The sequence below is a fragment of the Cnephaeus nilssonii genome (assembly GCF_951640355.1).
Source record: "Cnephaeus nilssonii genome assembly, chromosome: 6".
Taxonomy (NCBI): domain Eukaryota; kingdom Metazoa; phylum Chordata; class Mammalia; order Chiroptera; family Vespertilionidae; genus Cnephaeus; species Cnephaeus nilssonii.
The window spans coordinates 71351985-71368108 of NC_137077.1; the positions used below are offsets into that span (position 1 = coordinate 71351985).

Here is a 16124-nt window from a genome sequence, read left to right on the forward strand (position 1 = left end):
GTTTCATGTCCTTGACAACATTTGGTATTCTTTCTTTAAAATTCATTTAGGTAGATAAGCTGCATCTCATCATGGTTTACATTAGTGTTCTGATTACTAATGAGGGCGTTCACTTTTGCTTTAATGTGTTTATTTGCCATGTGTACATACTTTTTCCCCCCTCACCTTTAATTTTTAAATAATTGCAGATTCATAGGAAGTGGCAGAAATAAAAAAAGCATAGGGTTTTTTTTTTATGCCCTTCACTTGGTTTCCCCCAGTGGAAATATCTTGCATAACTGTAGTAAAATATCAAAAACAGGAAATTGACATTGGTACAACCCACAGAGGGTATTCATATTTCACCAATTTTATGTACACTCATTTTTGTGTGTGTCTTGTTATATGTAGTTTTACCACATGTATAGATTCATATAACCACGTCCACAATCGAGATACAACATGGTTCTGTTACTACAAGCCTTCCTTGTACTCTTCCTTTTAGACATACTTACCCTCTCTCCCCATGCCTAACCCACAGCAACTACTAATCTGTTCTCTATATATATTGCTATCATTACTGATATTATTACTATTATTATTATTTGGAGTGCCTATTCAAATATTTTTGTCTGCTGCCTGACTTTTCTTGACTTTTGGATGTTTTTCTATGTAGTAAATATATATAGCAAGTACCTTCTTCTACTCTATGGGTTACATTTATATTTTCTTATTGAATAAAAAGTTTTGATTTTAATACAATCATAGTTATTTTTCTTTATGTTCAGTGCTTTTAGGCTCCTGTTTAAGATATATTTCTATCCCCCCAGAACGCAAACACATTCTCCTAGAAACTTTATTGTTTTGTTGCATGTAAATCTAAAATCTACCTGGAATTGATTATTGGTGTGAAGTAGAGGTCAAGTTTCATTTTTTTTTCCACATGGATGTCCAATTGTCCCAGACCTCTTTACTAAAAAAAACACAACAACAACAACACTTAAAAAAACAAAAACATTTCCCCCACAGGTTTGTGAATCTGCCTTTGTAATAAATCAAGTGACTATTTGTATTAAGAGTCTCTCTGGGCTTTCTGTGTTTAATTGGTTAACTTGTCTATCTTTGCACTAGTTATATGCCATTTTCCTTACTGTTGGTTTATGACATGTCCTAACATCTGGTAGAGCAAAGAGTTGCAACTTGTTCTTCATGACTGTCTTGGGCTTTCTCGGTATTTTGCATTTTCACATATATTTTGGAAGCATCTTCTAAAGTTATATAAAGAGAACTGGGAATTTTGATTACTAATGCATTGAATCTGTAAATCTTTTAGGCATGAATTGGCATTTCTATAGTATCGAATCTTATATTCCATGAATATGGCATAGCCCTCTATTATATGTTTATTTTATTGTCTTTTATTGCTTTCTCATAAAGTTTTATTATCTTCTATAAGATTTATTCCAAGATATTTGATGTTTTTAGTGGCACTGTAAATATTATCTTTACGAAGTTTCAATTTTTGAATATTTCTATAACAAGGAAATATAAGGAAATGTTATATCTAAGACACTTGAATTTGTATCTAAGACACTTGCTAACTCATTAATGCTAGTAATTTACCTATTAATTCTTTATTATATTATATAAATTATCATAACATTTACAAATAACAACAGTTTTTCCCCCCATGTTTATACTGCTAGCTTGCATCCTCCCTCCCTTCTTCTCCTTCTCGCTCATATTGTTTTTGTCTTACTGTATGACTAGGCCAATAGAATACTGAAGAGAAGTTGTTTTAGCAGGTGTTCATGTACTATTCTTGAGCAAACGGAAAGTCTGTCTTTTAATTAATAAGTATGATGTTTGCTGTAGATATTTTAGGAATATACTTTATCAGTTAAAGTGTAAGCTTTATCAGATAAACCTGATTTTCCAAGAGTTTTTTTTTTGTCATGAATCAATGCTTAATTTGCCAAATTATATTTATGCATCAATAGAGAGGTGAATATTATTTTTCTTCCTTATTTTGCTAATATGGTGGATTACACTGATTGACTTTCAAATCTTGAACCAATTACTTATTTCTGGCGTAATACTAGCTGGAATTGATGGGAATTTATTTTATATATTACTGGTTTCAGTTTCTTTTTTTAAAAAATATATTTTTATTGATTTCAGAGAGGAAGGGAGAGAGAGAGAGAGAGAGAGAGAGAAACATCAATGATGAGAGAGAATCATTGATCAGCTGCCCCGCACACCCTCCACTGGGGATCAGGCCTGCAACCGGGCATGTGCCCTTCACCGGACTTGAACCTGGGACCCTTCAGTCTGCAGGCTGACACTCTATCCACTGAGCCAAACCAGCCAGGGCTGGTTTCAGTTTCTTAATGTTACTTTAGGATTTTTGCTTCTATGTCCATCAGTAACATTGGCGTGTAATTTTCTAGGTTTTAGAAAGCCTCTTTCGTTTTCTTCACAAACTTCTTTATCTTCTCCTGTCCAGAGTACTTCTGTGAGATTTGCTGCCTTAGATAATGGTATCATCATCCATATGCTCGTGCACTCTTAAACCCCACACCCACACTCCAATCAAATACCAATTCTGCCAACTTGCACGTTTTAAATACCCTATCACTCAGTTTCCTTACTCTTTCATCCCATCAGCTCCTTTGCCAGTTCAGGATGCTCTTTCTTTTATTGTTCTGGTGGTCCATTTTAAGATATCCCTATCACAGTTTTGCTCTTTTCCATCTATTTTCCAATTTGCAGTGCAATGAACTTTTAAAATGACAGATTCTTATGCTACATTCCTTCTTAACATTTTTCATCCACTCCTTTGAGTTCCTCAAATTGGCCATATTTTCTCTCAGATCCAAGCTTTGCCCATGCTATTTGCTTTGACAGTGACATTCACATTAGCACACAAACTGCATTTCTGGCGGAGGAAGTGGGCTTAGGGGAGGGTGGATGGATTGAGCAGAAAAGAAAAAAAAAAGGAGATAGAACTCATGGACATGGACAACATTGCAACATTGTAGTGATTGCAGGAGGTGGGTGGAGGTGGAAGAGGGCATAGAGAGTGAGTGACCAGATTTTGCTTATCTATTCCTAATAACCTAAAAATCTGGGGCTAGTAAACACTTTCCAACTCCTGTTCTTATACTACTTAAAGCAATAGTCAGGAGCCTTTATACGGCAGAGAATTTTTTCAAGATTTACAATGAATTCTCCTTGGTTTGCACTCATAGAGGGGGCAGCGAATAATGTGAATTATGGGCTACTTTTCCAGAAATGCCACTTTTATTACTTTCAAGTGGGCACAGTGAATATGCTAGGCTAACAAAATGCTGCCAAGATGTTTTGCCAAATATAGATCTTTGTGTGAATTAAAAAACAACAACAAAAACCTACGCAGCAGAGCTGAGGAGTTAAAGAAGGAGCTAGTGGTGGCAGAAGGATGGCTGTTCAAGAAGCAGTGCATGGAGAGGGACAAAGGCAGTTCGGGAGCTACTTCTTAAACACGATCTGTCTGCGTGGAGGGAGCACGTCGTGCCCGACCCTTGTGCTCACTTCTGGGCAGCACAGTTATGTGCAAAGGAAACTTCTTGTGAGGAAAGTGACAGGGTGGTGAGGACGTATGGAAGGGGCTAAGGATAGTTAACCTGGCTAAAGTGATACTTGAAGAACTCGCAGATAAAAAGGCAAAAAAAAAAAAAAAAAAAAAGCTGAAACCGGTTTGGCTCAGAGGATAGAGCGTCGGCCTGCAGACTGAAAGGTCCCCGGTTCGATTAAGGTCAAGGGCATGTACTTTGGTTGTGGGCATATCCCCGGTAGGGGGTGTGCAGGAGGCAGCTGGTCGATGTTTCTCTCTCATCAATGTTTCTAACTCTCTACCTTCTCCCTTCCTCTCTGTGAAAAATCAATAAAATATATTTTTTTAAAAAGGCAAAAAAAATGTTTTGTGTACACTGATGGCTACAAGAACATAAGTAATTACACATGCGTAGAAATATTCAGGAATGCAGACTTCATCTCCAAGTTAGAATGAACTATCTACAGACCAGAGCTGCCTCAGTGTGGAAAGAGCTGCTGCCTGAGGCACTATGTTTCCTCTTGTTCCAGGTATTCAAGCTGGGATTAGTCACTTATACAAAGGGCACTTATGCAGTATGAGGGCAGTGGTTCTAATCTCAGGCTATGTCACAGACTAATGAAGTACTATGTCTGGGGATTGGACACAAGAATCAGTAGTGTTTGAAGCTTCCTAGGTGATTCCAAAATGCAGACAAGTTTGGGAAGCCCTGCATCAGAGGGAGGTTTCAACCCCTCAGTGGTTTTCCTGCATCAGAGTGTCTAGAAGAGATGGAAGAAAAGTACTGATTTCCAAGCACTACCCTGTAGCTTCTGAATTACCAGTTTGGTGGACCCCAGGAATCTATATGATTAAGATTATTTTCAGGTGATTCAGTTTTCTATCTGGGTTTGGAAATTACTGGATTATATGACCCCTTTAAGGAAAATGCCTTGTGCATGCTTTCTTTTTTTAAATATATTTTTATTGATTTCAGAGAGGAATGGAGAGAGAGAGAGAGAGAGAGAGAGAGAAAGAAACATCAATGATGAGAGAGAATCATTGATCAGCTGCCTCCTACAAGTTTCCTACTGGGGATCAAGCCCACAACTTGGGCATGTGCCATGACCAGGAATCGAACCATGACCTCCTGGTTCATAGGTCGACGCTCAACTACTGAGCAATGCTGGCTGGGCAGCCTTGTGCATTTTTAATTCAGCAAGGTTCTTGACAAGTCATTTATGGTATCCTGCAGATAAAATATGTACTATGAATTGAGACAGGTATGTCTGGAACAAATAAGGGCTTTAGATTCAAAGGTATCTGAATTCTCTAACTCTGTTATTTACTACTTATTTGATTTGCAAAAATTCACTTCTCAGTAGCATCTTAAAATAGAGTAATAATAACCATTTTATAGATTGATTTTGAAGTTTAAATGAAATTATTTATGAAAAGAGTCACTGTAGCACCATGTCTAGTTTTATTGGGCTGTTTTCTAAATTCTGTGGTTCTATGAGTGCTGTAATTAGTGAGTGGAACTAGGGAGCGTATACACATGCTGGATTAGTGTATGTGTATTCCCTGTCGATTTTTAGCTTCAATGTGCTTTGAATCCCTGGTTTTAATATTCTGTTTTGGTTCAGGAATTATAATTGGTATTTTAAAGGCAGTAGGGGTGAAAATAATGCCTTTCATTTGCTATTGCTTTTGTGTGAGCTATAACCAATGTCTAATTTTTTTTTTCTAAATTGGACTTTTGAGATAAGATTTTGTATTAATTGTACTATAAGTGATGGGGGAGAATTAACTGTGTGCTTATTTTATTTTATCACAGGTTTATAGGAACTGTGTATTTTCAAAATGGAAAACTGTGAAGAAAGAAAAAGATAGCAGTTGGAGTTAAAATTCCAGGAGGAACATTGTGCTTTTGAGACGTCAGCATTTAGAAACGATATGTTGATTTGGAAAGTCCTGGGAGTAAATTGCAAAATTCATTTTTTCCATTCACTCAATGGATTTTTTCATCATTCCTTGGAGTTGGTGAAGTTCAGCAATGGTGTGTGATGGGAAATGTGGCATGCCGGTGTTTTCCTAGCGATTGCATCTTGGATTAGTTTGCTGCTGTTTTGAAGAGATTCCATTTTGAAGGGCGAGAACCTAATGTGATGGATTTATCTTCAGAGATGAACAGACATGGGAAGAATCCAGTGAGCCACAAGCTAGAAGATCAGAAGAAGGTAATACATTTCCTTTCACTTGCTCCTTCTTGTTTATGTTTGAAGAGAATTTTTTTAATTAAAAATGAATGTGTTTCCGGAAATAAAATAACATATCACTTCATGGGAGTAAATCCTGCCATATAGCCAAGTGTTACTAAGGGTCTGGATTTCATTAGCAGTTGATTTTGTTTCTAGTCTTCCGAATGAATCTGTCCAATAGGTTGGCAAAGGATTCCACTTTGCTCTCTTACTCTTGACTTCTTCTGGTGACCTGCTGGCCTGACCTCAGGTGAACAGTTTTCTGAGATCCAGGGAGAGGTTGCTTCATGGGGCACCTCTGGGGTCATGGAGCAAGTTAGAGTGCTCCCAAAGGAGAACACCTGCTTTCCTGCCATTAGGTGCCATGGCTGGCATTTGAAATTCTCCAGTGTCGTGTCCCTGGGGAACTTCAGTGTAAGCCTTCTCATTTTTACAGCTGGCCTGGGAAGAGAGTCATGAGGCAGCTGTGATCTTTGGTCTGACTCTTCAAGTGTGATGTTGAAGGAATTAGTGGAAAATATCAAGAAAGGACTGTGCTAATATGTTTTTAAAAATGGGTTTAGAGAGCTTCTGAGTAAGAAGCTGGAATTGCATACTTATGGTTGTACTTAAGCCTCATGTTTCTACCTTTTTAGAAACTCTTACCTGCTAAACTACAGCACTATTGTGAGAACCATCTAGAGAGCACTTATCAGAAGGGTCAGAGACGGTGCCAGGAGAGAAAGCCCTCTCATGATGAAATGCATTATCTTTCATTGACTCCATTAGTACAGGAGAGGTGTGTGGGGACCCGGTGGCTAAGGCACAAAGGCAAGGTAGAATGAGATAATAGAAAGGAGATTTTTTTGTTAGACCTGGGCCTGAGTGGCCTGATTAAAGTTTATTTCTGTCTCTGTGTTAGATTATATTTTAGTAGTCACAGTGTACTCCCAGAAGACAGCTAGCTCTTTCACAGTTCTGGAGGTGAATTTACAAGAGACCATACAGAGTCAATATCTTATTAATTTGTTCTGACATTATGACCAATGCCACTAGAATAGGGGCCACAGGGATCCCTTTGCACCAATTCAGGCAGAAATGGATGGATTATTTATATCCAATTGGGTTCATTCATTGGGTTTACCTATTAGTATAAATAAATCTCAGAAAATACTAAGTACTATAAAACCCAAATGGCTGGAATCAATTTTCACATTAATGTGGATATATATTTCTACACAAATAAGTGTGTTACCAAGAATACTCATGTTTCGAGTGGCCAGCATTTTTTTTTTCCTGCTGGCACTGATGGTGTTAATCCAAAAGAGATGGTGAGATACATTTCCATTGAAAGCCTGCTCTGTAGTTTCTTAACTACTGAGGAGCCACTTAATTATTTTTCTCTATCCACATTCTTAAAATATCCTTAATTCTGATGGTAATTTGCCTACTGCATTGGGTGAAAGAAGAGGGAAGTTGGTAATAGTTAAGCAATTAATATTACCAGTTCCAATTTTTGATAGAAATTCTGCTTTTTTCACAGGAAAGAAAAGTAACTCTTTAGGTGCTATTTTTTCATTTTCTGAATAAGAGATATTTTCGGCAAACATAGAGGGATTGCAAGCTGAAGAATGAGATGAATTGTAAAAGTAATTCTGAAAATTCCTTGTATGGAACTTTAAACAATGGTCTATGATGATGCTTATTTTCCCAGGCCAATTCACAAAGGACTGTTCAGCTCCTAAGAATAGCAATAGACTTTAGACAAATTATGGAGTGCCATGATTCTGTGGGAAAATTAAAAAGGCCAGCTAGGTATAATGGGACAGGAGGATCCTACTTCTCTGCGGCTTCCATGTAGTAGGTAGGGAGTGGGGGAGGAGTGGACATTAACAATGAGCAGTAGCAAGATGGAAAATGGGGTTGTAATGAATTCCTGGCCACCCAATTGATATCAGTATTCACACTGAATAAACCTGAAACCCAGATACTAATTGATCAATTGATCAATACTTAAGATGCACATTTGTTAAGGGTCAGCAGGAACATCTAGTTTCAGTGACAGATTTGTGAGTTTGCCTTATGGAGGAAAATGAAATATAGCATCATAAATCTTTGTAGACTAAGCTCTGGGCAGCGCCCTACCACCACACAATTGCCAGTCAAGGTTATAAGATCATTCATGTAATTACTTCAAGCACTTGTAGTCTTTCATGATAAATTAATGTAACAGGCACAGTGTTGCACATCAGTGAAATAAACTACATTTATTCTAACTCGAGACTTAATCCAGAGGTGAAGCATCATTGTGGTATTACTGAAAAATGTGTTTTCTCCCCCACAGTGTTTGTTTGATATATGGCAGATATTTAAAAAAAAGATGCATTGAATTGGCTTCAACATACCCTCCTATTTTGAACACTGCACAGCTAACTGATTTCTTGTTCAGTCTACAATAGCTTGCTAGCTTTGTTCTTAATTTATAATGTGTGGATTTGTACTTATGCTCTGCTTCTAAGTAGAAACTGTTAGGACACTGAGCATGTGAGGTTGTGAGTATGTGTTCTACTGCAGTGAGTAGGTGAATGTCAGGGAAGAGGTCATTTATGGAGTGTTTGCTATATACTAGCCAATGCTTGCTCCTTTCCCATTCATCAAGAAAGTATCTTCCTACAAAAATAAAAGCTGCTTTTACTCCTGTAAGAGAGTTGTTCCTATAAAAATAATCAAGTTGCTCAAGAATATATATATTTTATATATATATATATATATATATATATATATATATATATATATATATTCTCTCTCTCTCTCTCTCTCTCTCTCTCTCTCTCTCTCTCAAAAAAAGAATATATATGTTGGAATATATATATTTCAACATTAAAGCATTTACTGCTAAAAGTATGTGTGACTTTTGGGGCTTTTTAAAAATCATGCCTCCTTACCTTACAAAATTGGAACAGAGGAAAACCTACCTGGAAGTTAACAGGTATCGTATCCACAAGTCCTATCTGAAGTGCTCTTCATTATGGATAAACCAGAGGTGTGAGTGTTCTAGAAGTTGAGAATATCCCTAAGACTCTCAAATCAACATGGGTTAGCGTAGGGCAAGGTGGAATTCATTTTCACTTTTGATTCCTGTGATTTTTATCACCAGGACTCTCAGTTGCTTTTAGCCCTGATGGGTTATTCCTGTTCTTGGCGTTCAGCTTCTAGGCTTGTCATAGCATCTCAGAGCTCCTGTATGCTCATAATAATGTTTTCTTTTTGAAAACTGACCTTTTGATCCTTGTTTGCTCATTGATGCCAGTGAGGTTGGTATATTATTTTCCACTAATTTTATTGCTTTGAGGGATTATTTCTGCAAAAGCCCCCAGGACAGTGAAAGCTCAATAGGCACAAATGTCACTATGATATAATTAATTGTGACCTTGAACGGAAAAGCAGAACTCAGTAGACTTTGCTGTCAGTCTAATTGCAGGCAGTTTGCAGTTCAGGCAGCCTTGGGGCACTGCTTTATTGCTCCACAAATATTCTGTGTATTAAACCAAAGCATTTGTCATAGTCAACAATTTATTAGTACTACTAAGAGGACAGCGGGATACTCATTTTGAAATTATGGCAGTGATCATGCAATAAATTTTTGGTGATCTGTTAGAATTATTTTGTTTCTGTGGTATCTAACCAGAAAGGGTGAACATCATTATTGCATATACATAGAGATATTTACTTTTATGGAAAGGTCTAAAATTAATGCCATCTTTGTTTTGTTTTTTTGTTTTTTACTTTCTAAAATCATGTCTTTTATAATGTTAGTCAGCATTATTTTCACACTACCAAGCGAAAAGCTCAAGATGACTTTCAATATACCATGTTTGTCTTTCTAAGAGATGATAGTTATTTCAGAAATGACACACTCTGGGTACAGTGAAGGAGACTGTTTGAAATGTGGAAAGTCATGTAAAAATGAGAGAAATGATTGTATTAATAGAAAAGAGGATGATAATATGAAGAAAGACTATTATTTTAAGGGTGGCCCTGTGATATGGCAGATTTAAAATCAAGTTTAAGCAGAAGGTTGGATAAAAAAATACCTGTAAATAACAGTGAGTTTTTCATCAGTATCTATTCACACAGACTAATTTTGTTCTTATTTTTTTCAGTTGACCTCAAACAGTGGTATGGTGCAGGTACATGTATACATATACCTGTGTTAGGCCAGTTTTGTTTTTTTATTGTTTTGTTTGTTTTGGTTTTACTGAGTAAAAGCAATTTATCAATTTAAAGGTGGCAAAATTCTTATTTTACTATTTTTTAATATGCTGGTTCTTTTAATTTAAACTACATATGTTGCATTTTCTTGCAGTGCTGGTACAATAGTATCATGTAAGAGTCAAGAAGTATAGTGGGATCATTCTCACAGGTGTTGAGAATTACTTGAAATTGTTTATGTTGGAAACTGATTAAAGATCTGTCTTCTTAAGAGAAAATATGAAGATAAATCATGAAAATGGAGAAGGCTTAGGATCGATTCAGCCCTTTCATTCTTTGATCTTCTTGAAGGATGGCCTCATTAAATGGTGCTTTATTTTTATAAATCTGCCTGACTTCTTTATTGTTTGTGTGTATGAGATATGTTAAAAGGACCACGAGGGGAGATGAGGTTTCTGAAGCAAAACCACATCATTTATTAATCATCCGATCCTGAAGCATGACAGCTAAGAGGAATGAGTTGTCTGGGGGTTTCAACAAAATTGGTTAGTCATCCAGTACTGATTATCCAAACTTTTAATTTCTGAAATACATTGAGCAGCCATTGTGCAATGTTGTTATACAAATCTGGCATACAGGTTCAAACACAAATATGAATGTCAAGTTCACAAAGAAGCTGGTACTGGAGTTGTGATATACTGTGATGCCAGTTGAGACTGACCCTAATTTCTCCCTGTGTCTGGTCGTTTTTCATAAAAGGATGCTGCAAACAGCTGTCTCGGGGCCATATTACCTGGAGTTCTCTAAGGGTAAATTAGAATAAGTGTGCTCTTTTTCTGCTCAGAAGTGATTCTGGAAACTCCTCTCTCAGATCTAAATTTGGATAGGCGGGTCTCAAACAGACTTCTGAACGTTTGTATGGCCATTTGCGTTTCTGCTCCTGGCGCAATCATTTTCAATGTAAACAGGCTTGGGAGAACAGAAGAACTAGAAATAGATACGTGAGTACATGTACCGTGCTTCATGTTCCCACTCCTTTGTTCTAAACTAGACCATATTCTTGCTCATGATTGGTGGATTTAAGATATCAACAGATATAATGACCTCGTAATCTTCATATAGATAAATAGGCTGAAGATACATGATACTTCAGTTATGTGATATATGTTTTGAACATTTGAAGGCAGGCTATTTAAATTGTTATTATGTTATTAATGTTATTACTTTCCATTCATTATGGTGTCAGTGATAATAATGATTACTGCCATTAAGGTTGAGTAAGTTTTAATTCCTGTCTTTTCTTTAATATCTTCCTCTGTCTTGGTATTAACATATGTTCTTCTGGATTTTATAATTTCATAAAGGAATTACTGAGATTAATTTTTTTCTTCAAAATTATAATGAAAACTGTGTACATACACAATGCAGAAAATTTGGGATACACTAATGTACTGGTCTGCTCAATGCATATATCATTTGATTTTTACATATTTATATCTAATATATATATATATATATATATATATATATATTTATACCTAATATACATATATATTTTTAAAGCAAATATTGTACTATTTTGTGGCCTGTTTTGAATGGCAATCATATCATTGTCAATTTCTCTTTAAAATTGTGTTTCAAATGGGGCTGGGACTTTTCTCCACTTGACTATATATAAATATATAATTTCAACACAGCACCATCATTTTAAACAATGGTTCAACCACATCCTGATGCCTCTCTTGAGGTTCCAGGTGACTATAACCAGCTGGACTGAGATTCCACAATGCTTACTCTGAGACAGCCACATGAGTAAACCTGGGAACGCATGCGAAGGCACCCCCAGAGAGTGCTTAGTGTCAGCACCAGGAAAACAGGCCTCTGCTTTTTCTTTTTCCCAAGGGCCAAACATCGGAGACTGATCACAAAGTCAGCATAGGAGTTGGCACTGGCCTGGTGTGGGAAGCAGGATCAGGTGTGTAAGCAGAGAAAGAGTCAGAGACGTGTTGGGCATGGCCGGCGTGCCTGATTTGTTTCTGTGGCGAGCAGGCTACCTGCTGGTGAGCAGAGCCACCTGGTTTAATAGCACTAGGACAGGGTGGACAGGATGTTTTGCATCTTCCTTACATAGGGACTGAGCAAATGTCCCCAAGACTGATGATATGCAATGAATACGCAATCGTGGGGTCAGAGTTACATGAAACAAAGCTGATTTAATGATATATTATGAAAACAGTGAATGTAAGAAATTTTGTCAGTTTTATGTTGTAAACTTAAAAATTTTGCATGAGAAATAAGCAGAAAACCATTGATACCTTTGCTCTTCAAAGTGTCTTGCTGTGAGGAGCAGCAGCATCATTCTTAACTGGGAGCATAGAAGTAATGAAGGGGCTCGGGCCCCCCACTAAACCCACTGAGTCAGAATGTGCATTTTAACAAGATCCCCTGGTGACTCCATGCACAGCAGTCCTTAGAAGCACTGCCCCAGAGACCTGCGTCTGGGGGCTCTGCCGTGGGAGGGAACTTAGTTCCCCCTGCTGCAGTACAATGCCCTTTGCTTTCCATCTTCAGGTTTCTGTGTCCCTTCCCGACTCCCTTCCACTTATTTCCAGGAATCAACAACCAGACAAATTACTTGCACTTGAATCATTGTTCCAGGGTCTGCTCTGGGGAAATCTAAACTAAGACATTCTATAGCTATAATTCTGGAATCCACACACTGTATTTGTTCCAAACAGCTAGTGTTGGATTCTATGTTAACACAGCTCTTTGGAATTAAAATTTTCAAGAATTCTTCTATCCTTTTCATGTATTCCTATTTTATTGTTGGATATCCTAAGTACATACCGAGACAGATGATAATATCAACACTTACACAGCGTGACTGACCCTGCCTTATAAACACTCAGCGGACAGGTGACTCACTCGTGGGACAGCGGCTGCCACCACCCATTTCACCCATTGTTGGTGACCTCTGCAGCTGAAATCGTCCCAAGCAGTTGCTGAAGGAGCTGCCAGCACCTCTTTCCATCTCTTGTGTTCACCCCATTCACTAACCGTGAACAAAATGCAATGATGATATCATTGGTGTTTGGGATTTGAGGTGGGTTTTATGTGAAATCCTCCTATTCACGCCTCTTTTTCTCTAGGGTTCCTGCTGAGGAGCTATATATACACAAAACAATGAGTAAATGGGAACAAAGGACTAGCCCTATAAAAGGAATGTGTATATAAATCTCCCAAACTCTCCTAAAATAGATCATCTCAGAGGCGCTGTGCACGGTGCTTTGGGTCCAGAAGCCAAATATGGGTTTTCTTGTTTCTCCAAGTAGAATCACTGCTCCATTGAACAGACCTGAAAATACTAATCAAATTAGTTGTGTGGATGAAGATGGACATAGAAAGCCTACCCAAAGAGGAGGACCCTGCTGGGTGGGCTTATCACAAATGAGCAATACAGTGTGTGTGTGGGGGGGGAATGGTGATGCCCACACCGTTAGCAGAAAGAAACACTGCCCGGTAATAAAACATGGCCATGATTTCACTCATTGCCTGACCAATCAGGCTACTAACATCTTTGGGAAGATTTAATAAAACAGTAATGTAGTAAAGAGCTAATAGCAAAGGATTTAGAATAAGGCTGCCTAAGTTTGATTTTTGGCTCAGGCACTGTGTCATACTCAACTTGTCTTCTCCTACTTTTCTCATTTGTGTTATTTCATCAAATGGGAGTATTGAGAGCAGTTATATATAAAGCATTTGGAATAAGGCCTGTGCCTAGGAAACAGGCAATAACTGATAGCTATTGGGGGTGTTCTCTGCTGGGGGTGGGGGGAGGAGGGGCAGAGCCCAGATGGGAGCTGAAGGGGCAGAAGCATTACTGTTACTCTCCTCATGACTTCCTGTGAGGCCCCGAAAGTACTGGTGCTGAATGACTTACAGGTTAGCTCCAACACACACACACACACACACACACACACACACACGCACGCACACGCACACTCGCACACACGAAAATAGAGAAATAGAACCAACCAACCAATCCTGGATTATCCACCCAAGCCCCAGGGCAGAATTTCCCTGTTGTCTGTCTGAGCATTCTCTCCTGACTTATGTTGGATTTGGTGTTAATGGTTCATCTGAGACCAAGGCCCAGCATGCCTGTTTCCTGCAGTCATGGGATAGATGGTGCTCAGGATATTTTATCTTAACATATCGTTATCAAGTCAACCACAGGGCACTAATTCAAACTTAGAGCCAGTTAGAAAAGTTTGTGAGTTCAAAGACCTTATTTCCCTTAGGATAACAAATTTGCTCACCCAAAATATTTTCTGGCCATGACATGTTAACAAGTACAAAGTTGTCCTTAATTTATGGCACATTTTAAATAAAAATTTACTTTCTAAATCCTAAGTATTAGTATGAATTATGTTTCCATCTTCAAGAGGAGTAAAAGAACATTGAACATGGGGAAAATTCTAAATGCATTAACCGAAGCATGCCTTTTCTCCATTATTTCCACAGTGAGATTGAGAAGGTAAAAATTATGAGTAAAGATGTATCATAAATCATACATAGTGAAATGTTAATTATAGTGTCTAGTGGTAGGTATATGTTGACTATGAAATTACTTTAACATTTCTGCGTGCTTGAAAATATACATAAAACAACATGAGGGAATACCTTTATAAAAGATGAGATGCTTACTTTGAAGGTATTTGCAGTCTAGTAGTGTATCTGTAGGTTTTCTGCCTTTCGTCTCTGAGCTTGAGCCTTCTCCTCAATGCAACTTTGAGGATTTTAGAGGAATTAAGGGAGACTGACTCAGGATTGCTAATAGCTTCACAAAGTAAATAGTTTTTTCAATGGGCTCAGGATCCTAAGCGGCCTTTCTTACATAGGAAGTACACACACAGTTTTCAATAACTATCTTAAAAATAAATTTTAACGCTCCATTCCATATGTATTCATTTTCCCTTGACTTAAAAATAAATTTTATATTTTCAGTCATTTGTATGTTTTATAGAAGAGCATAATCATTGTTCTCCAATTTGAATATGGAGATGTCAGATGCAAGTATTTATGCAATAAAAAATAAATACCTTTTATCAGTTTTTGAATAATTATTTATAAACAATTTTTTCATATTTCATAGAATAAACTGTCCTTTATAAATACTTCCTGGCATATATTACTCTGGACAGTGTAACTGGTTAAAAAAGTATTTAAAATGTACGGTATTATATTGCTTGTTAAGCAATTTTTGGTGAGTGTTTTTGTGTTTTTGCCCAAAGGATATACTTCTTGGCTAGGAATGTTCTACAGTATATTCTGCAGACTCTATGCTTGCTGTCTTCCAGTTAGCTAATCAAGTTTCCATAAATGTGTGTTTCAGAGGTAGATATGGAGGTTAGTAGATTCAGGTTAGTAATAGTCATCTTAAGGTAGCATACATTGTATTTAGCATAATATATATTTTTAAATATATTTTCATTGATTCCAGAAAGGAAGGGAGAGAGAGATAGAAACATCAATGATGATAGGGAATCATTGATTGGCTGCCTCCTGAATACCTCCCACTGGGGATCGAGCCCACAACCCAAGCATGTATCCTTGACTGGAATCGAACCCAAGGCCCTTCAGTCCACAGACCAACACTCTATCCATTGAGCCAAACCAGCTATGGGTAGCATAATATTTTGTTTGAAGATAGAAATGATCAATTTAAGAATGGAACAAAGATTTAAATGATACAATATTTTGACTGAATTCAGTGTATATTTGTGCATTTATGGAGAGCCTACCAGTGCTCTCTGATGGGTAACGGAAATACATTTTACTGTATTAACTGCATTACTAATGAGTTTATCCATATATCATCACCTCCCCCTTGCATGACAAAGTGGGTTAGGCCCCTACTCATATTTGAATAGCAACCTGTGGTTTATAAAGCACTTTTTCTTGCATCTCTGTCTACCCTGTAGATTATTCTTTATTCCAGTCTAGTTACAGACTTGCCCAAGGTTAGAAAACTCACCAGATAGCATATTTTTATTTTTCTTAGTGGTCTATAGTTTTATATTTCATCTTTATCTACCTATGTTTAGCATGTTTTCTCT

At 37.4% G+C, this 16124-nt stretch overlaps 1 protein-coding gene across 4 annotated transcripts in view; it reads left to right on the forward strand.

The window, feature by feature from the left end:
• NAV3 (neuron navigator 3) overlaps positions 1-16124 on the forward strand; it is an 837665-nt gene that overhangs the window by 236263 nt on the left and 585278 nt on the right. For all 4 annotated transcript variants that reach the window (XM_079773450.1, XM_079773452.1, XM_079773453.1 and 1 more), the window contains exon 2: positions 5391-5793. In XM_079773450.1, coding sequence (XP_079629576.1) covers positions 5722-5793 — 72 coding nt within the window. In that variant the 5' untranslated portion in view covers positions 5391-5721. The remainder of the gene's footprint in view (positions 1-5390; positions 5794-16124) is intronic.